Genomic DNA, 26,731 nt, shown 5'->3' with positions numbered 1-26,731 from the left:
TCTTTTGCTTTCCAAAACCTGTCATTTCCATGTAAGAAAGTTTGTAGACCATGTTGCATCTTGATAAGAAAGAATTTTGTGAAGGGTATAATAAAGACCATGTTGTCTTGAGAATAAAGAATTTTGAAAATTTTGCACTGTCTCATTTCTGTCATGTTACTGTCCCTCTCATAAATGACCTATGTACACCTACAGTGTTTCATGCTAACAAAAATCAGAGCTGGTAGATCAACTAACTATTCATGGTACATAGCTCCTGGAAATAGAAAGGACAACATTGTTTAATAAACTGACAGTGAAATATTATATACTTTCCAATTTAGTCAATATTTAGAATTATTTAAAAAAGAAATGTCAAAATCTACTGTAGTGGAGCTTAATGTAAGACATTAGAAACTTTAAAAAAATCAAATATATTGATTTTGTAGTCTTTCTCTAGGTATAAATGGCAAGAATAGTTTTACAGAATTCTTTAGAATTAATTTTTCAAGGGAAATTTCATTAGTTCCACCTTGGATAAAGCTCTATATTTTTTCTAAGAAAGATTTATTAAATAATTTTACGTGTATGTATCCATAAATATCTAAGTCCAGCCTTTGTTCAGTACAGTACTTTTTCTTTTTTGAAAGACTGTTAATTTTTATACTGAGTTCCTTTTGAAATGAAGATGTTTTCTGAATTTGAGTAGAGACTTCAGTTTCAGTGCCATTCTTGCAAGAGAATTTAGCTTTTTTTCATCTCCTATTTGTGAGCTCATTGTGTTCTGTTTTTATAATGAGTATACTTACTACCTTTCTCAAAAATTATTTTCTTCTTCTGTAACTCTGTAAATACAGTTGAATGTATATCTCCTATTTATGCATGAGATGGCAAAATGCAACTCTTACTGTAGCCATGTGGACAGGATATCATGGGCTGTGCCTCATACCTGCTGAACATCTTGACATATGCTGTGAAATTTTCTGAAACCCTAATTTTCTCCACAGAGCTTCTGAAGTCCCTCCCAGTATTGTAACTCCAAAGCTGTCACTGGTATCAAGGGACTATCTGACTTCCTCCTCTTACCCTTTTTCTTTTGTGTGCTATTTTGCCTGTGGCCACCAATTTAAGGTAATGTTAGAAAATACTTAGGGGTCTGAAGTAGAGGGACTATGGAACCACAAAAAGTCAGCACATTTGCATTTGGCTAAACTTAAGTGCAACTTGGAAAACTTTTTCAGCTGTTTCAGTAACAACAGGAAAAATAACGAATATATCCTTGTAAAGTCATGTAAAGATATTGAAATAAATGGAGGAAAACCATTTACTTAGTTCCTTTTCTTTCTTGTTTCCCCTTCCTATTTTTCCTAATTGGTATTAAGCTGCTTTCTGAATTGTTACTGTCAAGTTCCAACTACTGTGTGTGGCCTATATAAGCTGAGCAACTGGTTCATGGAAGGGTGAAACTGAGATTTTAACTGACATAAGCAGTTTGAGCTTTTTGCTGCTAAGGCCTCTAGGCGATCTTTGCAATCTAGTTGATGACGATGACATCTGAGAAAAAAAGAAATCAGTTATTTCTCCTGAAAATTATTTTCAAATTGAGCCTCTGAATACTAATTGAAGTAAAGGTTGGAAAATTAATTTTCATAGTTTTATAACTGGTGTCAAATCCAGATGTCTTACTCATGTAACAATTAATAGGATTTGGGCTACCAGAGACCTCAAATCCATCAGGATTTATCAGAAAGTATCTTTTTTTAACTTAAGCTCTTGAACCAAAATAGAAAAAATCTTACCAAATCAGGACATTGCATTGCCAGTAGCTGTTATGTAATGAAGTGGCAGTGGCACTGCTTTAAATGAACACATGAAAAACTTTAGGCACTTGTTATTGCATATTTAAAGACTCTTGCATTCTAGTGTGGACACCATAGTAAGAAAACTTGGGTGGAACTGTCCTTCAAAAGTTCATTCAGTCCAGAGACAGCTACCATTTATATTTTGGTTTCGTTTTTTTTTTTTCCATTATCAACCACTGCTGTTTAATTTTAGGTGATTTCTCTGTTATGATAAATCAGAAAGAGGTAGGTGATGAAGTCTAACATATTAAAAAAAAAAAAAAAAGAAGGAAACTCTTCATAAGTGAAAGCAAAGGATAACTATGTTTAAACAGCCGTCAGTATTCTTTTATGTGGTCTGTGTTGCAAATATATGTAGAGTTCAGCCTTAGAAAGAATCTTGAAAAGGTTGTGTAAATAAATAACCCGATACACGCCACCTAAGAATGAGTAACTTGTTAAATATGAGTACGTTTCACTAATAAATCTTGATTAATAAACAGTGCTACAGATTGATCTGTGCTGGGAAGTGAAGACTACATAGGTTTTTATGTCTGTCAGAATGGTGAAGATAGACACTCCACTTGAGGAGAAAATCATCAGAGAAAGATATCCTTGGCTATCCCATTCTGCATATTTTTGCTAAGACTAAATACAAAGACTAAACAGATTATTTTTCAAACACTGTAATTACTTTTTTTTTCCAAACTTGGAAAGGATTTGGGTGAAAAAAAAAAGGATATGAAGCATGGTGAGAGCACTCTAATGTTAGTTCTATATAAAAAATCCATTATCTTAAGTGCTTCAGTGCAGTATAGTTTATAATAGTTCTCAATATGCCGTGAACATCAAATTATTTAATGAATCAAGATCCTGTGACTGCAATCTTATTGACAGTAGACCTCAGTGACTCTACAGACAAATATGGGTCTTTTACTGAAAATTTGGCAATGAATTTAAAGCTTGATGGATACATATGATAGCTTTGGTCAGCTAGAATTCTCATAATCCAAAGATTAAACTATTTTTTTCACTGTTAGGAACCTTCAAAGGCTAATTCATCTTAGGTCTAGACTAGAAGCAGTGAAGTCTGTGCAGATGAAACTGTGTCTATCTCAATATACTTCATCAAAGTTTTAGAAAAGCACATAAATAATGTAGTTGAATGCTTGAACTTGAAAAGGAGTGAAATCCAGTGAACTATTACATGTATTATTGAGTATGGCTGTCATTCTCAGATCACTCATTTTTTTCCTGGGTTTTAGGAGGTTGTTGTAAAGTGTGTGCCAGTTTCAGGATGTCAAGCACCATTTTCTCTGGAGTTCTTGACAAACTCATAGTGGTAAGATGCAGGTAAACATCATATAGTAGAAGAATTCACACAGATACAAGACTGACTTGCTGCAATACAGTTTCAACAGTTAGCCAGTGACAGTTGTTATTTATATGGCAGATACAGATTTTCTGTGATGTCTTTCTTTAGGAATGTAGTTGATCAAAAATCATAGTAGCTTTGAATAATGCTTTTTTTTTCTGACAGAACACCCTCTCATAAAAATAAAATCTGGCTTTTGGATTGTATAAATTTTTGCTGCATGCATCGGATCTTTTGATGAAACTACTTCAATTTACAGTTCTTTGTAAAAATGTTTTGATTAGAAAATAAGGTAAAGAGATCCTTGTCTCAAATCCAGGTATTCTGCTGTATAAAAGGAGGTAACAAGTTTTTATTTGTTTGACTTGTATTGAACAAATGCCTGTGTTAACCTATCCTGACTAAGGCAGCAAAAAGGGGAAAGTTTGAAAAGAGCGAGGTAGCATTTCTCATAGTGCTAAAAACATGTAATAACATATAGCAGTACATGCTGTAGCTTATAATATATCGTTTTCAGCTTTTAGGAATACCAATTAGTATCTTTCTTCTATTCCAATTATTCTGATGTCTTTTTTTTTATATGTAATCACTTTATTTTATATGTAATCTTTCTCATATATGTGAATCAAACACTGACTTTTTTAACAATGTGAGTGAGTACATCCGAAATAGCCTAGTCTGTTAAGCCTGCTGAAACAGTATAAAATAAGCCAGGTATCATATTGTTTGCTTCTACTTTGGATAGCTGTTTACAAACAGCCTTAATTAGTTTCCATAATTCAAGAAATCTTAGATCTTTGATCTGCAACTTGAGTAGAACATATGTCTAACTCATAATTCATTAGAGTGTTAGGTGATTTTTGTTCCCTTGCTAATATTTTATAGAATTATTTTGGTATTTCTAACATAAAATGGTGTTGTAAGTGACAGTGTTCTCTCTTTTAATTTTTTTATTTTTATGTTTCTTGACCTTTTCAAAATTTTGTTGTATAATTTGCATTGTAAATTAAGTGTAATTATTATCATTTAAATGCTACTTTGACTAACTGAGTAATGAATTAAGGGTGTGCATTCAATAATTGAACTTATGTGGTATAATGGAGAATAATTGATATTGATATATTGATATAACGCTTTACAGCATTCTAAGGATATACTTGTATTGAGTAACTAATCCTCTCAACATGCAGGTTATAGGTTGGCATGGTTATGTTTAATCTGCAGATGGGTAGAGTAAGGGAAAAGAGAACTATGGGGTGAAAGAACTTGTTCATCAAACCTGTGGCTTCTGAGATGACACCTGAATTATATGTGAGCTTTTCAGACCACCATTTCTTTGATGCACATGTTTATCTTCTGTGCTCTGTTCATTACTCATTTCAGCTCCCTGTACTTATTTGTTCTTCTCTAAGGAAATTAAAGGATTTTAATTTGTACTACTTCAATGAAAGGAATGGTGTGCCATTAAAAACTTTCAAAGAAATTTGAGAACAAAATGAATTCCATTCTCCTCCTTCCCTACACTTTTTTGTTTTTTTGTAGGTGGAGAAGTATAATCTTTAAAATGGTAACTTGTTCAGACAACGTCTTTCAAATAACTAATATTTACAAATGGTAGTAAGTTTCTGCAATAAAAATGTCCATTCATATTTTCCCAATGTCACTGCTTAGTTTTCCTTCATATTTTCTGTTTCTTTTAACAAATATTGACTTAATTTATTTTCTAGAGCTTGAACTAATTTGAAACTAAGAAGAAAATCAAACTTTTTTGTATATTTGAGACTTTAATTTACTGTCAGATAACAGTTAATTATTGGATTCTGTTAAACTGCTATTTCACCACCTAAATGAAAACTGTACTTAAAGAGCTTTCTACTGCCCACATCCATAATTATGTTGTGTGAATATCTTTGCAATATTTACAAAGTAGAATTAAATAAAAAGTTCTTTCACTTAATTCAAAGAAATGCAGCAAGATATGTAGGATACTTTGATAGAAAATAGATCTGTAAAGAACTTAATTGAAGGACTGTTAAACCAAGAACTGAGTTTGAAATTAGTTTTGAAAATGATGATATCTGTTACAAACTGAAATATTTCGTGTAAGTAGATTCCGTAACCTAATTTCACCTTATTTGTATAAGAAATACAGTTAAAAAAAAAAAAAAGAAAAAAGAAAAAAAGAACCAGAACACCACAACCAAAGCCAAATAGTTAATTATTGCTGTTGGGCAAGTATTTATTATTTTTTCTGCAAATTTTAACTGTAATGTATTCCATTCTTTCTTTTGACAGTATTACCTAGTCATACATGTGGCAACCCAGGAGAAATACCTAAAGGAGTACTTCATGGAACCAGATTCAACATTGGGGATAAAATCCGATATAGCTGTATCTCTGGTTACATCCTAGAAGGCCATGCCATGTTGACATGTATTGTGAGTCCTGGGAACGGCGCATCGTGGGATTTTCCAGTTCCTTTTTGCAGAGGTAAAAAATGAAGGAACAAAATATCTTTTAAATACAAACAGCAGATTAAATAAATTTATTCTGAGGTGCTTTTTTCCCTAAATGTAAGTGTACTAATGTACTGTCTAAAAATTGACACTATTTAAAACTGTAATTACTAAAGCAGTGACACTCCAGAGTTTTCATTCAGAAATAGATGTTATCTACTTACCTTTTATCCTTTCTTTTTATATGGGCATAGCTATATCAATTTCATGGCAGGACCTGGCCAGGAAAAAGCTTCAATGATGTAAACTTTTGAAGGATGGTCCAGTCCCTTTGAGGCCCACTCCTGCTCAGAGCATGGATATCTTCAAAGTTGTGTCAGACTGCTCAAAGTTTTGCCCAGTTAAAAATTTAATAGCTCCATGGATGGAGATTCTAAAGTCTCTCTGGAATCCTGTCATGGTTCCCAGCTACCCTTATTCTCATGTCCAATTTAAATTAGAATTTTAGAGATTATGTCTATTTCCTCTGCTCCTGTTGTGGGTCTATGAAAAGATCCTCTTTCCATTCTGGCTCTTTCCTAAACTAAACAGTGCTGTTAGATTCTCACATACTCTCCACTTGTTCAGGCTGAAAAATCCTTTTCCTTCATCCTCTTGTCTCATACATTGTGTTCTTCATCATCTTGAAGTTTTAGTGGCCATCCTCTGGGCGTGTTCTAGTCTGTCAAAGTCAGTGTCTCTTTTGTACTGAAAGACCCTAGGTTGGACAAAGCATTCTGGATGAGGCCTCCCAAGTGTCAAGCAGATGAACTCTAACTCTCTCTCTTTACCTGCTGGCTATGCTATTGCTCATGCACCCAATACAAGGTAAGCTGTCGATACTGCAGAAGTGCACCACACACTCGGCTTGTGTTTCACAAGGACTTCAGGTCCTTTTGTCAGAGCTGCCACCTAGCAAATAATTTTTGCATGGGATGATCCTGTTCCAGGTACAGGACTTTGCATTTCTGTTTTGGAATTTCATGAGATTTCTGTTATTCTTCCAGCTTGTCAAATCCTTTCATAAAAGTTTGTCTGAATTGCAGTCCTGCCCCTCAAGACATCAGTCCATGAGATCCTCTTTATCACTTCACAAATAAGCTGAAATCTGCTCTGCTGAAGTCCAAGAAGTTAATTCTATAAATTGCCATTTTCACTTCCCTCAAGATATTCAGCTAATGGTTATTGTGACCACAGTTGCTGTTGAATATCACTTATCTGAATGTTCTTTACTCCTACTCCAACTTGCCCTCTCCAGTACCTGCATTAAAAAAATTATTCTAAACGACATTAGCTATCTAGTCCATTGCTTGCCCTCTGCTGTGCTCCCATCCCCAGAGATGCTGAGGTGGTTAAAATCATTGATCATAACCAGACCTAGTGTCTGGGAAACTTCTAGTACTTTAACAGTTTTGATCACTGCTCAGTCAGATGGCCTGTAACAGATATTCACCATAACAACCTCCCTCTTGATTTTCCCTTCTCATTCTAGCCCACAGGAGCTCAAGAGCTCACTGTCTATAGTGCAGCAGAGAGAGCTCTGTTAATTCAAGATCCTACTTTGTGTAAGGTGCAGTCTCTCCTTTTTTCCCTGCATTTCCTAGGAGTCTGTGTCTATCCATTGCAGCCCTTCAGTTGGGTGAACTGTCCCACCAAGTCTCTGATCTCAGTAACACCACAGTTCTGTGACTGTATATGCACTTTCAGTTTTTCCCATAGAGCACATTTTTGCATACAGGCACATGAAATGGCTTCCTGCTGCTTTGTGAGAGGGAGGGAGAGAAACATCCATTGCCTTGTCCACCCCGTCTTCTTCCATGGGCCTGTTCTCCCTTTAGGTTTTCACCTGTGTCCATGACAAACTTAGTTTAGAGCTCGCTTCACTAGGTCAGCAAAACTCTTGCCCTGTTCAGACAGGCAAGTCCTATGTCTCCCCTCCTGTCCTCATTCCTTGAAGGGCACCCTGTAGTCAAAGAGATCGAAGCCCTGTTGCCCAGCACCAGCTCCTTAGTAAAGCTTTGTTCTGCTGGAATTTGATACTCCTACCTGAACTTTTCCCCTTGTATTAAGGAGAACCCCTCTGGTCTCCTGTGCTCTTCAGCCTATTCTCATGTCCTGTGGATGCCCTTTACTGCTACTACTACCACTGCCTCAGCAGTATTACTGGTACCCCTGTGGATGAGCAACAAAGGGCAACTGTTTTACCCAGTAACAGTTACTTGTGACTGAGGGCTCTTATATCGTAATTCCTCACAGCAAAGAAATATTTTATAATTTTCTGTGCTCCAAAACAAATGCAAGGGTTAATAATCAAAAAAAACCAACAAATATTTTGGCCATGTCTGTTTTTTGTATTTGATCTCAATCAATTTTCAACAGAGATTTCTTTTACTAGTGCTTCAAAACAGAAAGAAACAAAAATTTTCTAACCATTCAGTGTCTGATCTTAGATGTTTGGTTTTTTGGGGTTTTTTTGTCCTTTTAGTAAGAGGCAGCAAACAGGTGTCAGAAAAATATAAATGAGTCCATGGTATAATCAATGTCTACTAAATATTTCTTCTGTTTCTGCAGATACTGCCTGTTTTGGCAGTGTTTGCCTACATACAAATATCTTTAACAGGACTGAAATTCTGTCCATAATTTTTAATTCTGTGAATATAATCTTTCAATAAAAAATCAAGTGTGGTCCTAAACCTCCTGCAGAACTTACATGAAATCCAAAGAATTCTGTGTACATTCTGACAAGAAATGAGGATCATAACATAAAAGTTATTTAACAGTTAATGATTTATGTGAGCTGAGCCATTGCCTCAGTGAATTTTAGAATCCATGTGGAATGTGGATTTGATAAGAGATTTTAGACATTCCTTTTTTTATTTCATTTTATCAGTCTGGAACATATGCCATGAGGTAGTCCTTTTCATTCACTATGTCTTCAAGCAAGACATGTTCCCCTATTGTTTCTCTAAGAACCTTGATCTTTTCCATGAAAACATCTTTTGTTACAGTTTTGTTTCCAGATGGTAGTCTTCTTTCTTGTCATCATAAACTAATTTCATGGTACACATGTAAGATAATGTTACAGAGTTAAATAAAGCTCTGTGGCTTATATACTAAAAAATCTTAATAGCCTTGTTCTCTGTGATATGTTTCCCTAGTTTTGCTGATGCTGAAAAATTACTATTTTCTACAGTTTTGTTGCATAATAATTCTAGAAACATTAAGAAGCTGGTGTCCCATAATTTATAGATTGTCTAACTGTATAACTGCTGTTTTTGCTAGAATTCCTAGTGAACTTCTGTCTCCAGGAGGATGTAGACAACATTGATTCTTGTATTTGCCATTTTATTTCACTGGCTGCTGCTCAGTTTCAGAGGTTCTCTTTTTAAAGTGTAGCCATAGTGAGAGTGGTGGAGCTGGACTGTACTGTAAGCTCATTGATGGCATAGAATGAACTCTGAACAAAAATCAAATGAGTCAATGATATTTTTATAAAGTTTAGAGAAGTTTACTGTCAAGACATTTGCTTTTTTTTTTTTTTTTCCTGTTTTCTTTAAAAAAAAACTCTGGCTCCCCCAAATAGAAAACAATCAGCAAAGAAAAGTTCAAAGGTAAATCCTGAAATGTGAGGTAATTATTAAAACTTATTCCTATTTTTCCATAAGGTAAATAAGAGCAACTATGGACTTTTCAACTATTATAAGAAAGCCAGGAAGTTTACCATGAGTTTCTGCAAAAAAATTGTATAGGTGACTTACAAAAATATTCAGAGAGAATCAATGGTTCACCTATATTTTTTTAATATGGGTTTTTTCCTGAGAATTAAAAAGGTCTTTTTTGTCTCAATCTCAGCTACCATAATAGGATCACCCAAAACATTTACCTTCTTTGTCTTGAGGTTGAAATAGTGTGCAGTACAAGTCTGAAACATTTTGAAAGTTAATTTCATTCTCTTCAGTAGTTCCTCTAATAGCTGATTTATGATATGTGACTACTTCTAAATGAACTTTTTATAATTAGGTTCTCAATTCTCAGTAATTTTGAGAATCCCTAGTTGATTATAGTTGCATGAGTCGAGATTTTTATGAAACTAACATTAGGAATACAAATTGGATTAGTGGTATTACAATGGTAAGCTTTTTCTCACAATAAAAGTAGCTGTGAAGAGAAGAACATGTAATATATTATCATTAAAAACACATCCATCTATTGGAGGGAAAATAAAGAAGACAATAAAGTAAAAAAGATCATATGTCAGAAAAGTCCAAAAGGAACAAGTAATAATTAATCAGGTTTCAGATTTAAGAACTATTACTGAAGAAATATTGTGGTTAAAATATATATATTTTACATACACACACACACACACACATACAGGTATATTTATATATATCAAAAATTAAAAAAGATATTCCTAGATAAAGGAAGAAAGGAAAAAGAGTCTATGATTCACTTAGCATAAAATAAGCTGAATGCAGAGATGCAGAGCTGATATTTTTGAAAAAAAAAAGCTAAGAGAAATTGATGGTTTTGTTATTATCCGTACCTTCTGTGGTAGCAAGCAATTCTCTGATATAATTTCTTCTCAGCCAGTTGATGTTTAGACAAATACTGCTTAATAAGTTTAAGGAGGAGAAAAGATGTCCTGATCCCACATTTATCCATGTTTACAATAAAAAAATTAAAAAAAAAAATTAAAAAGGGAAATAAAAAGAACATTTTCCAATAATTTTGCTTATTAATGTTACATTACATGATAAAATGAGAATATTTTCCCTGTATCCACCCTATAGTCTATAATTTTTACAGTGAAATAGTAGATTCCTGTCTGAGCAATTTTGTTCACTTACAGAATAATCTGATTTGGTGCAATGTTTACATTGAGATGAAATTTGGAAGCCCTCATTGTAACTAGTAAAATAAGTCAGAGAAGTATTTCAGGAAAAGCAGATTGAAAAGCAGATACTGTGTAATTTCTTACACAGTAGTGCAGGACTAGTAGATCACACCCAACAGAGGTGTGGACACAGCTACAAGTACTCATTTATATATCTCTGTGTGTGTGTGTGTGTGTATGTATATATATATTTACACATACATGTATTTATGTTTAGATGTTCTTGTTCTAACATGTGTCAGTAGGTATGGAGGGACCTGATAAAAAATTGAAAAGATGCCAGGTCAAAGATTGATCTGTGAAATAAGGGGCCTGGAAGCTGCGAGTAAATGAAAAAATGAGATGACCAGTATAAGAAAACATAGCCGAGGTATCCAGAATGATAAAGTAAAGTCAAAGAATGGAAAACAAAACTTGAGCCTGACCATTAGAAATATGAGCAAAGTTTATATCAGAGAAAGATTCATTTATTAAAAAGGAAAAAAACACTTCAGAGGCAGTCATAAAAAGATGAAGGATTTGATAACTGCCCATAGAGTTACGGGAATAACTGGATTAACTTTCCTAATTATTATAAAAAAAAAGTGAAATTTTCAACAATCATTAATTTGATCTCAAAGAATTCAGCCCTTTCTCTTTTTGCTTTAAAATTAGGACTTTACTGTTCATTCACTGGAGACTGTTACTTTTAGATATATTATCAGTGTCAAACATATATTCTCAAGTGAGGGATAATCATCACTGCAAAATAGTTTAGGATACTTTACCGTAAAATAAGATAATATTTACAAGATATTCTGAAGATTGATCTTTTATTCCTGTGGGAGAGAGAGTATGAAATTACTGCTGATTAATTTTTGAACTTCTTAATTTAACTCTCTTCTCTTAAACCAGGTTTTTGCATTCAAAAAATTTTAGAGCTGGGGTTTTGATTTTAAGTTTGCTCAAGTGCAAACTATCAATTAATCAATGAGCTTTTCTGCCAGGGTGACAAATAATTAGTCCATCACTATTTCTGTATTATTTGAAAAATATAACTTTTTTGACCAATACAGCAGATATCCCATCCAGAGTGGATAGAGAGGAAATAGGTCTTTGTAATATAACAACCAATATGATAGAATAAATAATTCAAGCTTAATAAATTAAGCAAAATGTTTAAAAAATAAAAACAACCTGTGCAAGACTACCCACCTGAGTCCAGTATTCTCAGGGCCCATAACTGTGGAATGACCCCACCAGGGTCTACTTAGATCAAGGTCACTGGAATCTCAAAGCTAAAATGTTCAAGGTAGTGCTGCAGCTGGAATGGTTGCCCACAGGTCCCTAAACAAATTGCAACAATTTGTATGTTTCTATTTTGTGCATACTATTAACTTCGTGTGAGAAATATGATTATTTAATATATGTAAAATAGATTCTGTTTTCCTAAATCACAATAATTCCTGAAATTCTAACAAAAAAAACCCCCCAAACATTCTACTTACAGAGCAATCCAAATTATTTTGAAGTGCCCTTTAACAACCGTGGAGAGAGAAATAAAATTAATCTTGGATGCATGGTCTAATGAGTATTTAATTTATGTGAAGTTGATCAACAACAAGAGAAGAAATTGAGAAAGGGAGGCAGACTGATTAGAGAACTTAGCTGGGATGCAGTACATCTGGATTCAAGTGATGAAAAAAAAAAACCCAAGCAACTTCTATCAAGTTTCTATTTTTTATAACACAGAAAAGAAGCAGAGCTTTTACCTATTCAAAATAAAGTCTGTAAAAACCTAAAACAGTAAAGAAGATAAAGAAGTGAAGGTGTATATTTTGATGGTTAAATAGCTGTCTGCCTTTTGGAACTAAATTATGTAAATGAGCTATCAGATGAATTCATAATGCTACACCATTGTAAGACTTTGTGATGTGTTTGGTCATTCTGAATCTGCAGTTTAGCAGTTTGACAGTTGGCATTGACGTGCTAGAAGTTATTTTTAAACTTTCCATGCATATACTATGACTTGTTTTTAGGTTTTGGTCAGTAAGACATTTTAAAATGGTAATTTTAAAGTCCTATTTTTAAAAAGTTATTTAACAAACTCCTCATATTAACCTTTTTGAAAATATACAGAGCATGTGTTTGTGTAAGTAATCACTCATCATTATTTCATAGATGTGTTCTCTGTACTGAAGATTTTTTTTAATGAGGTACAGTTATCTACTTTCTCACAAACAAACTACAGAAAAATGCTATTTAATAAAGAACTGAATAAATCTTAGAATCATAGACTGTCTCAAGTTGGAAGGGAGCCATAAGGATCCTTGACTCCAACTCCTTGAAGGGCTACGTAAAATTAAACCACATGACTAAGAAAGAGCATCATGGAAACGCTCCTTGAACTTCAACAGGTCTGTGCCATGACCATTTCCCTGGGTAGCCTGATCCAGTGACTGGCTGGTCTCCCAGTGAAGAACCTTTTCCTAATGTCCAGTCTCAGCTTCCTCTGACACAGCTTCCTTCTGTTCTCTTGTGTCCTGTCGATGGTCACCAGGCAGAGACCAGCATCTCCCCCTCTGCTGCCTGCCTGGGTTAAGTTGCAGACTGTCATGAGGCCATCCCTAAGCCTTCTCCAGGCTGAACAAGCCAAGTAATGACCTCAGCCACTCCTCCTAAGTCTTGCCCTCAGGACCTCCTCTGCACACACTCTTGTAGTTTGATGTCCTTCATAGGCTGAGATGTCCAGAACAGCACACAGTACCTGAGGTGGGGCCATACCAGAGCTATGCAGAGTGGGACAGTCACCTTTGGCTGGCTGGCAATGCTGTGCCTGATGCCCCCCAGGATATGGTTGGCCCTCCTGGCTGCTGGGGCACTGCTGATTCATATTCAACTTGCCATTGACCCAAACCCTCAGACCTCTCTACATGGAAGTGCTCTCCAGTCTTGATAAAGAACTATTTCAGTGAAGCTTTTAATAAGGCTTGCTGAATAATTTATGCCCGTAGTTCATTTAGAACCCTCTAAAGCTGAAATTTTCTTTAATTGATAAGACTTATAAAATGTGACTCAAAATGACAATATGTCATTTGATGACGATTCATAAAATATCACTCAAGTTTTTAATTGCACCTATGCTATTGCTGGTGATAGATAAGGAAATGACTACCAATGACATAAGAAGAAAAACTTTATTACTATGAATTTTGTATTTTAAATCACCACTGTGTTTTTATCACTTATGTTACAAGAGTAACATATTAATGTGGTTTTTCACATGAAGACCTTTCAATATAAACTCAAGTGGAATAGCCAACTCCAATATTTCAATTCAGATTCTTAATTAATTTTAAAAGATTCTAAATTAATTTTGAAAGGTCAGGTTAGTTTTAAGGTTTCAGCTTTGTTTAGTTTTGGTTTCATTATGCAATAAATGTTATTTTACTTGCCTAACCATTTTATTATCTTTTATATTAAAAAAGGCATATGGAATACAGAACATTGCACTCTGGAAAGCATTTGTGTGGTGAGGAGAGAAAAGTCCTGTAAAAATGATTGAATGTTCAAAAGATACCTAAACCAATTCAAAGGATGTTTTCTAAGATACCAATTTTTTTCTTCATCCTTGGCTATATGCTCATCAAGACTTGCATCTCACTTGTAGCAAGATTCATTTATGCAAAACATGGCTTACTAAAATTTTCAGATTATTATTTTTGGTGAAATCACTCTTTCTATCTTGAAGAAAAATGAAAGGTTTTTCACTGACTTCCATGGTGGTACTTTTGATTTTTTGCATGCATAAACTTGATGGATATGTTTATCTGTTTTATCTAAGCTACACATCTATACAGTGTACATACTTTTTTTCAAGTGGTGCCAGCCATATGTTTTTGCATGTGTACTTTATATGAGATGCATATTCTCTAAATTCGGAGCACTTAATTCCTGACTACTGAGAGATCCAAATGTTTGTAGCTTTATACTTCAAGTAGTCATTTATGCTGATACAAACAGCACTTTGTGCAGTTGCTTACAACTTGAAAATAACCATAAGTGTTTGGAATTAATTACTTGCACATTTTAAAATGCAATTTGTAAATCACATAGAGTTTGAATTCATGAAGCCTCAGGCACTATCTGCTATCAAATTACTGCAAGCACAGTGATGCATTAACATTCCTGAGCACTGTTCTAACTCTCTCAAAAGCATGACATAGAGAAGGCCATGGCCAAAAACGATGATCAGTCCAAGGAGGCCAACTAGCTCTGGGACCAGCTGTGTAAGACTAGACAGTTTGCGTCCTACTGTCTGAGCAGTATGGCCATATCCTGCCTGCCTGCACTCCCTTAAACAATGCTTTACTATTCAACAGTCTGGTTGCCTTAGCCTGTGTACCACTTGTGACGAGGGAAATTCCCAAAGCATATCCACATCTGTCAGAGAGAAAATACTCTCTGGTTCAAGCTGGTTTCTGCGGTCTTACCTAGCTGACTAATGGTCTCTTTCTGTTTCTGTGTTAGCTTGGTTTCTTGCAAACCTCTTCAAAATGATGTTGTGAATAGATTAAAGAGCTGTGCATCCCTTTGGGCAGATAGCTGTAGTAGTGTGAGTTCCTTTGGCTCGCATTGGTAATGCACAGTGTATAAATTTAGATTTTTGTATGTGGCTGTCAGAAATAATGAACTACATTTCAGATGTAAAATTCTGAGCTTTAGAGCTCAAAGATTATTCAAGGCCTCTAGCAGGAACAGTGAGGAGTATTGTATTTACCACTAGTATGTTACTTAATGTCAGTATAAACACAGTGGGAGATGGTATAATTGAGAATGCTGTTGTAACGAAATTTAACAGCAGCAGCTAGCACCAAAGAGATATGGCTGACTTAGGATTTTGCTCATCTTGCTGGTTACCCTGCATGGGAAAAGTCTGCTTGCTGGCTTTCAAGAATACAGGTGGAACTGTTATGTGTTAGAAACTGAAACTCAAAAGTGCAGGCACAGGATGTATGAAGTTAATTTGTTTTTCTTTGCTGGGTTGGATGATGATCTGAAATGAACTGCTAGAAAGTTATTTAATTAAAAAAAAAAAAAAGAAAAACCACAAAAGCAAAACCGAAACAACAACAAAAAACCAAAACACACACAAAAACAGTAGGAAAAAGGGTCATATCAGATATCATTTATTAACAAACCTCAATTCTCCTGTCTGATATATTATAGATTTACAGTAGTTTTCAAATTATTTTAATCTTTGAATGTATTATGCATCAGGAAATTTGAATTTGATTCTCAGCTTTATCCATGGTTCTTTAATTTTCACTTCCTTTCCCCCTTTCATTCCTCAGAGGCACAATGGCCTTTTCAATATACCCTGTATGAAAAGCCAGAAATTGAGGAAGGAACCACAGAAATGGCCTGATTTCACCAACAAAAAGAAATCTTTTAGGAGATTCGATCTATTCTAGCCCTATTCCTTCATTTTAAAAAAGAACACATAAATATTAGGGTCTGAAAAGTAAGATATGAAATTAATTGAAAAGACATGACCTCCTCTGAAAAATTTGTGTGCCAAGAAATTAAATCAGTAAGGCTTTGGTAGCCAAGGTTATGTTACATTTATGTATGTCAAAATTTACTTTGCATGTAGAAGAGTAAAGATAGATACCTGTTTGAACCCTTCAGCAGCTTTCTCTCTTCTTTTTAGTCAAATTAATGCTCTATATGTTACTTAAACATTAAAGAAATTATTCTGTTTCTGCCTTACTTCCAATTCTTCCTTTAATTTCCGTCACTTATCAGCTATTTAGCCCCTTTTAATAGTCTCCTTTTTCTAATGTCCAGCCACAGTATTCTTCCTTTGATTCACATGAGTCCTTTTTTCCTTCGAGTCTTCTTTTAAAATACACTTTCACTGACAGGCTTTCAATTATGATTGAGAAGAGCAGCTCTACTCCTACCCCTTTCCATTGTCTTAATTAGCTATTCAGTTATTATTCTAATTAGACAATAAGCTCCTTGTGTTATGCACCCTGCCAAGCTATGTGTTTTTAAATCTCCACGTTATAGTATGCAAATAATACCTAATGATAGTAGCAGTAAGTAAAGATGGTAAAACTGATGAAATGCATCTCTTCTGATCCTTCACCTATGCGGAAATATTTTTAATTACTATTGCTTTAGCTTTCATAGCCACATTATCAAACAGCAAAAGCCACCTGAAGAATTTTTAAATTCTTATGTCAATGAATTGTATGGATGACATATTTTCTTATTTGGGGGTTTCTAATTATATGTTCCAAATACCAAATACTACTGATAATCCGCAAGTTTTTGAAGCTTTCAATGAAATCTTACTGAGCAAGGAAGATATAAGATGTTTGCTAAATCCTTTGGCAAAATACTAAGTAACATTCAAGATTTAGGAGGAAACTCCTATGCTTTGCATTTTTAAAAAAAATTTGTTAATAATCATTAAAAACTGTATATTATTAACTGATGATGCATGAACCTTGCAAGGTCCACCTGGCAACAAAACCTTCTGAATTCATTTGTCATCTGTAAACATCCTGATTCAGAACAAAAAAAAAGAAAAAATAGAAAGGATAGTATGATGTTATTAATGCTTCCTAGTTTAGGACAGCTTTTAAATCTATAAGAATTTTTTTTTTTAAAAAGAAATAAGCGGAAGAAAATAATTGTTCAGTATTTTTAAATTTGTATCACAGAGATTCTAACTGTGTTTCTGTGATTTTGTGCCCAGGTCTTTTTTAGGTTTCTTCTGTGCACACTTCGGCAGAGCCAGGTTCTCCAAACCAGCTCATAATAGGTGTCCCTTCCAACCTTCAGTCTTGTTTGGCCTGATGCTAAAGTGACACCAACAGGGAAAAAAAAGTCAGAAAACCAAAACCAAAAACCTCTGCTGCTTAAAGGCCAGAAAATATTCCATCCATTCCATTCCATTCCATTCCATTCCATTCCATTCCATTCCATTCCCCTGGATAATATTTTGTTCCTGTGTGTGCATATATTTATGGATCCTCAGTGGGTAGAGAAGAGATGGGTTTGCTATGGCAGAAACATGGATGGTGCTTCACTTGTTTGAAGTGCAGCTTCATTAGTAATTGATATTTTGTTCATCAGCTGAAGGAGCTTGTGGAGGGACACTACGTGGGACAAGTGGAACTATTTCAAGTCCACACTTCCCTTCTGAGTATGAAAATAATGCTGATTGCACCTGGACCATATTGGCTGAACCAGGAGACACCATTGCTTTGGTCTTTACTGACTTCCAGTTAGAGGAAGGATATGACTTCTTAGAGATCAGTGGAACAGAAGCACCATCAATATGGTAAGTCAGAGATCTTGTAAAGGTCTCATTTCCTGTTTTTCTTTTATTGGTGCTTATCTGAAAAGATATTAAAGGATATTTAAGTTATTTTCTACCTGTTAGTAATGACCATTTTTTATGCATTTTCTTTGGACCCCTTCACCTTTCAGAACGGAAAAAAAGAGTTTGCCTCTGTTTCTTTCCACATCTCTACCCTTCCTCTTCTTTTCCTCCATCTTGCAGAGTTATATTTGTAAGGTATCTTACAAGTGAGGTGTTAATTCATGTTACATATTTGAAGTTGGTATAAGAACATTTTCTGATGCTGTGTCTTGAATGACTTATTATGGTATTGTACTTCAACAATGAAAGTAGTGAGCAAAAGTCAGCCTCAGTAAAACAGGAATATATAGACAGCTAATAGATGACATCTTTTTTTAAACAGGCTATAATTCAGTCTTACTACATGTACTCGTGTGCAAGCATTACTATCTTTATGCTAGCTGATGTTAAATCTGTTTGCTTAGCAATATTAGGGATTAGTAATTGTAATACTAAATCTACATTCTCTCTACTAAGTAAAAGATGATAGTTCTGCCTGTGGGAATGGATTAAATTGTGGAACAGTTTGTATTATGATTTCTTTGCAGCCTACATATGCAGGTTTTTCATCCTTTTCATCTCTGAGAACGTCTTGTGCTTGACATATGCACCATTGCTATAAAATTTAGCCTAGAAAAATGCAGATCTACTCACAGATGACTGATGGTTATTATTTTCAGAATGCCTTTCTAGAGATAGGAAGCAATCCCACTGTTATTTTAATGTCATAACAGGATAGACAGTACAATACATTAATAATTGTGAAGTTCTAGCTAGCATCTGATCTTTTGAAAATATAGCAACAAAAATGTGTGGTAACTATGCTTGGAAACTATGTAAAAACTTTGGTTGCAAGACACATGTAGATTTATGTCACAAGATTACTCTCTAACATTTCCACATGACCCAAAGTTGTGTAATGGCAGTCAGTGAAGCAGCTTGGTACCAAATTAAGTGCTCATGTCTGTCCGAAGCACAACCTGAGAGTACTCCCTTGCCTCTCACTCATGCACAGACATACACAACAATCATCAATGACAGAGTTTTCTTCTGAGGACTTCTAAGGATCAGAGCTGAAATCTTGAAGGGGAGGAACTAATGCAATTTTGCTGCAGAATATAAAAGTCTGTCCATTTGATTTCGTATAAGGCACGCTACTAGACACTTAAAAACATGCTTGCGCTTTTGATTTCTGGTAATAGATGAAGTAGAATATGAGCAGAAGGCATTGGAAACATTCTACATTGATCTCATGTAATATCGATCAGCTTTACATTGGAAATCAGAGATATAATAAGAATTTATTTTCTCCTAGAATTCAGTCTCAACATTTTTCTTGTTTTCTGTGGTGTGTTGGAGATTATTTAGCACTGATCACTAAAACCTGGATTTACTGTGCGTTCCTAAAATCATAGAATCATAATATAATCTGGATTAGAGGGAACCTAAAAAGACCATCTAGTAAGAGCACTCTACTGTGAGTAAGGACTTCTTTAATTGGAGCAGGTCGCTCAGTCCTGACCTTGAATGTTTCTGGGGATGGGCATCCAGCACCTCTCAGGGCAACCTTTTCCAGTGTTTTTCCACCCTCACTATCAACAAATGTCTTCTTTATATGTAGTCTAAATCTACCCTCTTTAAAATCATTACCCCTTGTCCTATCACAACAGGTTCTGCTAAAAAATCTGTTCCTCTCTTTCTTATAAACCTCTTTTAAGTACCGAAAGGCTGGATCAAGATCTCCACAGAGACTTCTCTTTGCAGGCTAAACAGCCACAACTCTCTCAGCCTTTTCTCATGAGAGGTGTTCAGGCCTTATCATTTTTGTGGCCCTCCTCTGTACTTGGTTGAACAGGTCCATGTCTTTCCTGTTCCAAGGATCCCAGAGCTGGATGCAGCACTGCAAGTGGGGTCTCACCAGAGCAGAGCACAGGGGCACAATCCCCTCACTTGCCCTGCTGGCCATGCTGCTTTTGATGGAGCCCAGGACACAACTGGCTTTCTGGGCCACACAGTGCCAGCTGGTGTCCAGCCTCTCACCCACCAGCCCCCCAGAGTCCTTCTTGGCGGGGCTGCTCTCAATCTGTTCATCCCCCAGCCTGCATTGATACGGGGGGTTGTCCTGACCCAGGTGCAGCACCTTACACTTGGCATTGTTGACCCTCACGAGTTTTCTATGGCCTACTTTTCGAGCTTGTCCTGGTACCTCTGGATGGCATCCTATCCCTCAGGTTTGTCAACGTCACCACACATTTTGGCGTCATCAGTAAACTTGCTGAGGGTGCACTTTATCCCACTTCCCATGTCACTGATGAAGACACTAAACAGGACTGGCATTGGTGATATCAGTGAAGGATTGGTACAGTATCACTGATGAAAGTCTGGAGAAGCTATGGGGAGTTTTGTAAGAAATGTTTAAAGGATTATTGGAAAATTTGGAATGAAGCTACACATTCAGCTATATTTGAGCCAGAACAGTTACCATAGCGACATTAGAGCCATGCTAAATGTAGTGCATTCTGTAATATGCTAAAATCAGCTGTGTGTTTAAATGGGAAGTTGTTCCATACTTAAAACTAATGGTCTAGGGGTGTTATCATCTTAAAATGTGACTTTTTTTAATTGCTCCCTTTTATTGTATCTGGCATCATGTCAACAGCTTTAGACATTAATTCTATATTAGGAGACACATATTCCATTAGCGCAGTCTGGTAATTAGGATTGTTTTTTCCCTTAAAGGAATATTTGCTGTAAAATAAGCAAAAAAAGACACATACATGAGCACTGTAAAACCTAGAAAGAGAACAAGAATAAAGAAAGTAATTTCAGACTGATGATTCTTTAGTGGTTTTAGTGCATGATGCAATATGTCTGGATTACCCTCTCCAAATACATCAGCAAGGTAAGAAGCAGCTCCAGCATGACTGCAGTAAAAGCAGGATGGACTTTTTTTTTAAGTAAAGCAATGGAATTGCAAGAACAAGTGGAATCTAAATGCTGAAGGAAAGTAATCTGATATATCTATAAAATATGTAAATAAGAGATTTTATGTTATAGTAATTACATAGATTATATATCTTATTCCTATATAATATTAATATTTATTATATTACTTATCTGACACACGTTTCTAAACCTTCTATAAGATGTTCAGTTAATTTCCGTTTTATATAGCTGACTGTTGTTTTGTTTTCCAGTGCATTGATAAGGAAGACAAAATTTGTTTACCTTTTCTTGTTTTTAAAATCACTCATATGGTCCATCCTAATGCAATTAGTTTATAAAAGAGTTAAGAGACATTATTTTATGTACATGATACAGTTAGAAGGTGTAAAGCTATTCAAGGTTTGCTTGTTGGGGGTTTTTTGGTTTGTTTTGAGGGTTTTTTTCTTCTTGTTTTTTCTAATTAAAGAGCAGTTATATAGCTCTGGATCTTGAATGAATATAGGTGATCGCATTTTTAATTCTGCTTTGAATCAATAGAAGTGTCAACAGGCTTAAAAAGAGGAACATCAGAGTTTGCAAAATGAATGTGAAGGACATAGTAAAAGCTTTTAATCTGTAAAAAGAAGTAGGAGTAATATCAGTTAGACTGTAGGTGAAATAAATCTTTTTGAATTTGAATAATTTTCTTAGTTTTCTATCTTATAAGGAGTTTTAGGTGTAAAATAATTTTATTTTGAGTTAGTAAGCTACTGCTTGCAATGCCACAAACTTGTGGGAGCATAACAGATAAGACTGCCTCTGCTACGTGTGGAGCCCATCTCCACGTCGATCAAAAGGCAGATCTTTTGGGTCCAAAGGGCTCCTCTGTTGTTAATTATTAGAACATTAAAAAAAAAAAAATCTGAGCATTGAAAATAACTTTTAAAATTCTTCCAAACATGTCCTTTTAGATCTCTGCATAAGTTATATGGTACTTAAAATTAAATCAAGGTTGGATCTAAAGATACTTCTAGCACTTAGAAGTATCTTAAGTATGTTAGAAATCCAGACTTCAACCAAACACAGTTTTGAAATAGAAATCTGTTACTTAGGGTAAGCATCCTATTGAAAATCTCTTAGTCTTTCCCAAGACTCCTCCTTGAGATGGAAGTTTGGGGTTTTTTATTATTATTTGTAGGTTGGGTAAAGCTGGGCAATTCACATGGGCATAGATAGATAGATCCAACTCAGGCTTTTTCATGTAAATGTGGCTTGGCCATGGTTTTTACAAGACCATCAAGTTATCTTATACTGTTAGACTGTGCATGAAAGGTGATTGTGATACTAAGAATTATCCTGCAATTATTATTTTTTTAACTTGGAATCTTAATTTTGAACAAATTTTGTTCAAAAATTATTTTTTTTTCTCTTTGACCAGATAATATTGATTTTATCTTACTGTGCTTCAATTTAAAGCCAAAATTATTATCCTTCACATTTTTGTCAGTATTTGCCAATGCAGGAGAATGAACTACACTTCATACTTTTTAGTCTAAATTAATTTCCTAATACTATTTAAAATTACCTTTAAGATTATTATGACTTCCTTATAAATCATCTCAATATCATAGTGAAAGGCCATAAAAGTGTATGTGGATGTGAGAGTGATTTGAAAGCAGTAGTAATGAATTGCTATAATCTTGGCATACAATTTGACATAAGTATCTGGAGTCCTCTGAAACTCACTTCTTATTTCTGTGTTAATGAATAATTCCTATAACAGCTGGATACTATTTTGTGTTTCGTAGCTAAATGCACCAGTTCAAACACTCAGATATATTTCAAAATAGTAGGATTTCAATTTGTATGCTTTCTCTCCTGTTAATAGATCTGTTGTAATCTTAATTATCACCCTCCTTGTGAGAGGCCTATAGCAAAGTTATGCATGAGGAAATGGAGTGGTCTAGATCACCTTTTTGATAGATCTCTATGGCCATAGATCCAGACATCCGAGCTGAATGTTTAGCTCAGAATTACATAATTAGACAGCTAAAGAGCACCATCTATTGGTTTGCTGTAAAAAGATGTATCGTTTGTGGATCACCTTCAATAAAGTTGTTCTACACCAGAAAAAGGCTTGGGACATACCTGTGCCAATATAAGGCACTATTTTTGTTTCCTTCTCCATTAGGTGAGAAAGGATATGCCATGGCCATGCAACAAAGGGGAGGCAGTTAGAGTACAACTTTTTTATTTGAGAAAACTAATACATTTTTATTAATTTATGGGTAATTGCTTACTTCTTTTAGCCTCCTTAGAGATATCATGACCATCATTCCTTTTTTGTGTCACTAGTGAAATTCTGCAAAGTCAAATGCTTGTCTTGGAGTTCTCTTGCTGTCTACTAGTTTTTGGAAGCTCTTACCTTTCTCTAGCTTGTAACTGGATTTCCCCTATTACCTGTTTTGGTTAGGAAACCAATAAGTATAAGCTTCTCTACTGGATAACCTGTCCATCTGACATGCCATGAACCACATTTGGGGTTTTTTTCAGGAAAACAAGTTGCATAGTTACCCTCAGATTCTTCCTATTGACTTTCATGGTGCAAAGTTTTCAGTTTCCATGTAAATATTATGTAATCTATCACATTTGGAAATTAGCAATAATGTTACCTTGCACTTGAACTCAACCTATCAAATATATGTAGCAACACAAAAACATTTAAAACTTATTTACTGTAGAGCACTATTCAGTTCCAAACCCCCAAGATACATTGGAAGGATAAAGAAACTTTTAAGGGGAGTGGCTAATGTAGATTTTGTGCCTATATGAAGAGCTTTTTAAGACTGAAAAATATAGTGATCCTGACAGAACATCACAGATTTTTAATTCATAATATGTTTATTTACCTGAGTAGAATTAAAATTCTGTTAATTAAATACATTTTTGCTAACAGATTTCTTCCATACATCATTCGTTCAGACTCTTGCTACAGCAGACATCATCAGAAGGGATTTACATATTGGAAACTGAATAAATGACAGAAAAATCCCCAAAATAAGTAATATGGCAAACACCGTGTCCCTTTAAAAAGCTCAGTGGAATACATCTTCTCCCCACCTTCTGAGTCCTGTCAGTTGCTGCCTTTGGTACTGATGCTTGTCTCTCTGGGTTTCTCCTACCTGTTTTCTGTTGGCAATATCTACGCTCCCACTGCTCCCTTCACTCCCAGAAATGTGTCCTGTTTCTGCATCCTCCCTCGGCATTTCCTGCTGTGTTCAATGGTTTAAGCCTAAAATCCATTAACATTTATCCCAATAAAGAATGGAAAAATCATAGTTGATCCTGGTTTCTCGTAGATAAAGGGTTGAAAAACATATACCCCCAAGCATTTTTTTTTGTTTCTTTTTAAAGTCAGCCATGTGGTTTACTCGTAGTCAAAATGGTGTATCAAAAGTTTTCAAACAAAGTGCTGAACTTGAGTTCCTGTGGAGTTGTGTGATCTTGGAGAGAATGTCTCACTGGTATCAGAGCTGTTAAGCACAGTCTCAGAAAGTATTATCCCCACTCACGTATTAGGGAATTTATAAAGAAAATTGGCAGAGTGTTTTGCATAGGACATCAGCTATGTATACTAAACATGTCATACAGGAAACCGGTGTACTCTAGTTCTAAAAGTATTGCTTTCCAGAGTCTTTTGAAATTCCCTGAGTGGGAAATAGCAAGTATTAATTCAGTATCTATAGCCAGTTCTTTTTTTAATAGCAGTTTCTAAACCCAAACATACGCAGATAAACAGCTTCTTCACTCCTACAGTTCTCCCATAATAAGGATTAATAAGCTGATATCATCAGTGATCTATCTTGTACTTGGCTATATTTATCAAAATCATCATGTTTCAAAATGGATTTTCTTCAGGCATTCAAATGCCTACTTGAAAAATGAATTATCCACAGTTGTAAGTAAATTTTTAGCAGTCTTGGGGAAATACAGTGAACACTGCTCAGTATCTTTGGAGTCTATGGAAATTAAAAAAAAAAAAAAAAGTGGACTGGACAGTTAGTGAACGGTTTGCCCTCCCTAAAATTTATGTAAGAGAGAAGATGAAACCTGACTAGGCTTAAGAAAGCAAAGCTGCAGGGAAATTGGTATCTTAAGACAGCGTTACATTTATTTCTACCATCCTGGGCATTGTCTTCCTTTCGCTTTCAGCATCCTAGTAGCAATTTGGGGTTTTTTATTGTTTTGATACAGAGGAACATGACAGGTTTTTGGCTTTTTTTTATTTAAGTGTATATTAAATAATTCAGTATAAATGATATAAGGAAATGAGCTCTGCTATTTGCAGTGACAAAACTGCAGATTCTAATTGCTGAAATGGCCATAATGAAGACAGGAAAAAAGAGTGCAAGTAGTGGTTTCAAACATAAACTGAAATGTAGCATCCAAATTTGTGTGTGATCTCTGAGTTGGTGGCATTGCACTGGAAGAAAGGAAGTGTTGGAGGGAATAAGGACCACTGTTTTCCTTTCTATTGTATGTTGTATGTGTACATATATATATATATATATATGTATGTATATTATCTTTTGGTTAATCTGATTTAAAAAAACCCAACATTGTACAGAGTCCTGCTGCAAAGACAAACCTATTTAAGGCTCACTTAATAAATATGTTTAGTTTATGATAATATCTCACATAGAAATCTTGCAAAAGTTCTTAGACTTGTATTTGAAGAAAGTGTTTCTGAAATGCATCACTTACCTCTTGTAGTTTTTTCATGCTAAATAATATATATATAAAAGTACGTATTAGTATCTGTATGTATAAAAGTGTGTTGGATGTTTTGCAAGGATTATGACCTTAAAATAAATAGGAGGGCAAATATACTTTATGCTAATAGTAGGGACTAAACTCATATAATGTCTTGCCTGTGTTAGCTGTAAGGACACAGAGACCACTTAGCTGTTAACACCAGCATGTGAGTCGCGTATGAAGTGAGAAGTACAGAGGCACTAAATTGATGCTTAATTCACAGAACACTATTGCTTTCTTTGCACCTATTAATTTACAGCCTACTGTGCTGAAGAGGCATAAAGGCTTCATTCATAGCACATCACAAACTGACAGGAACATAAGAGTGAGAGAACTCACTTAAGGAAGCACTGTGACCCACAGTATAATTTTCCACTATATTTAAAAGAACATAAAAAGCACTAGATTTTTAAAATTAAGTATATGAGCACAGTTTAAATACATTAACAGAGAGCTCAGATTACTTAAAATATCACTACTTTACTCTGTTTCTAAATAGATTTTATAACCCTGGGGATTCAGCGTGCTCCTAAAATACCCTTCTACTGGGTCTGTTGCATTATTCTAGAATATCTATAAAATTAGCTTCATTTGTTCACGAAACTCGACATTGGATTCAGGAAAATATGTTTTAATGATGAAACAGTTCATGTCAATGTACTTTTCTTGGAGATATTTATGAATCATTAAATTTCTTGCTTTTGCACAGTATCTATCCATCGCAGCCAACCTGAAGTGTAAAACAAAACAAACAGATATCTTGACTTCTGGAATGTTACATTAAGTTCTTCCTCTCTCTCCCCTTTTGCCATACACCCCTACCAGGGATTCTAGGTTTGCATGCAATAATCCCAGTAGTTCTGAAAATGCACACCTACTCACTGATTAAGAAACCAAACTAAACCAAAACAAAACAAAAACTGAAACAAACCAACAACCCCCCCCCCCCAAGACCCCCAACAAACCCACAAACAAACAAAAACTGAT

At 35.0% G+C, this 26,731-nt stretch overlaps 1 protein-coding gene across 2 annotated transcripts in view; it reads left to right on the top strand.

Moving 5' to 3' along the window:
- Positions 1-26,731, top strand: part of CSMD1 (CUB and Sushi multiple domains 1) — a 1,103,023-nt gene that overhangs the window by 564,179 nt on the left and 512,113 nt on the right. For both annotated transcript variants that reach the window (XM_042017326.1, XM_042017325.1), the window contains exons 4-5: positions 5,491-5,685; positions 17,716-17,923. In XM_042017326.1, coding sequence (XP_041873260.1) covers positions 5,491-5,685; positions 17,716-17,923 — 403 coding nt within the window. The remainder of the gene's footprint in view (positions 1-5,490; positions 5,686-17,715; positions 17,924-26,731) is intronic.

Source organism: Corvus kubaryi, unplaced genomic scaffold, assembly GCF_017639235.1.
Source record: "Corvus kubaryi isolate FWS band 111438036 unplaced genomic scaffold, C.kubaryi_AGA036_p1.0 split3-73, whole genome shotgun sequence".
NCBI classification, from domain to species: domain Eukaryota; kingdom Metazoa; phylum Chordata; class Aves; order Passeriformes; family Corvidae; genus Corvus; species Corvus kubaryi.
This window is presented reverse-complemented; position numbering and strand designations above follow the sequence as displayed.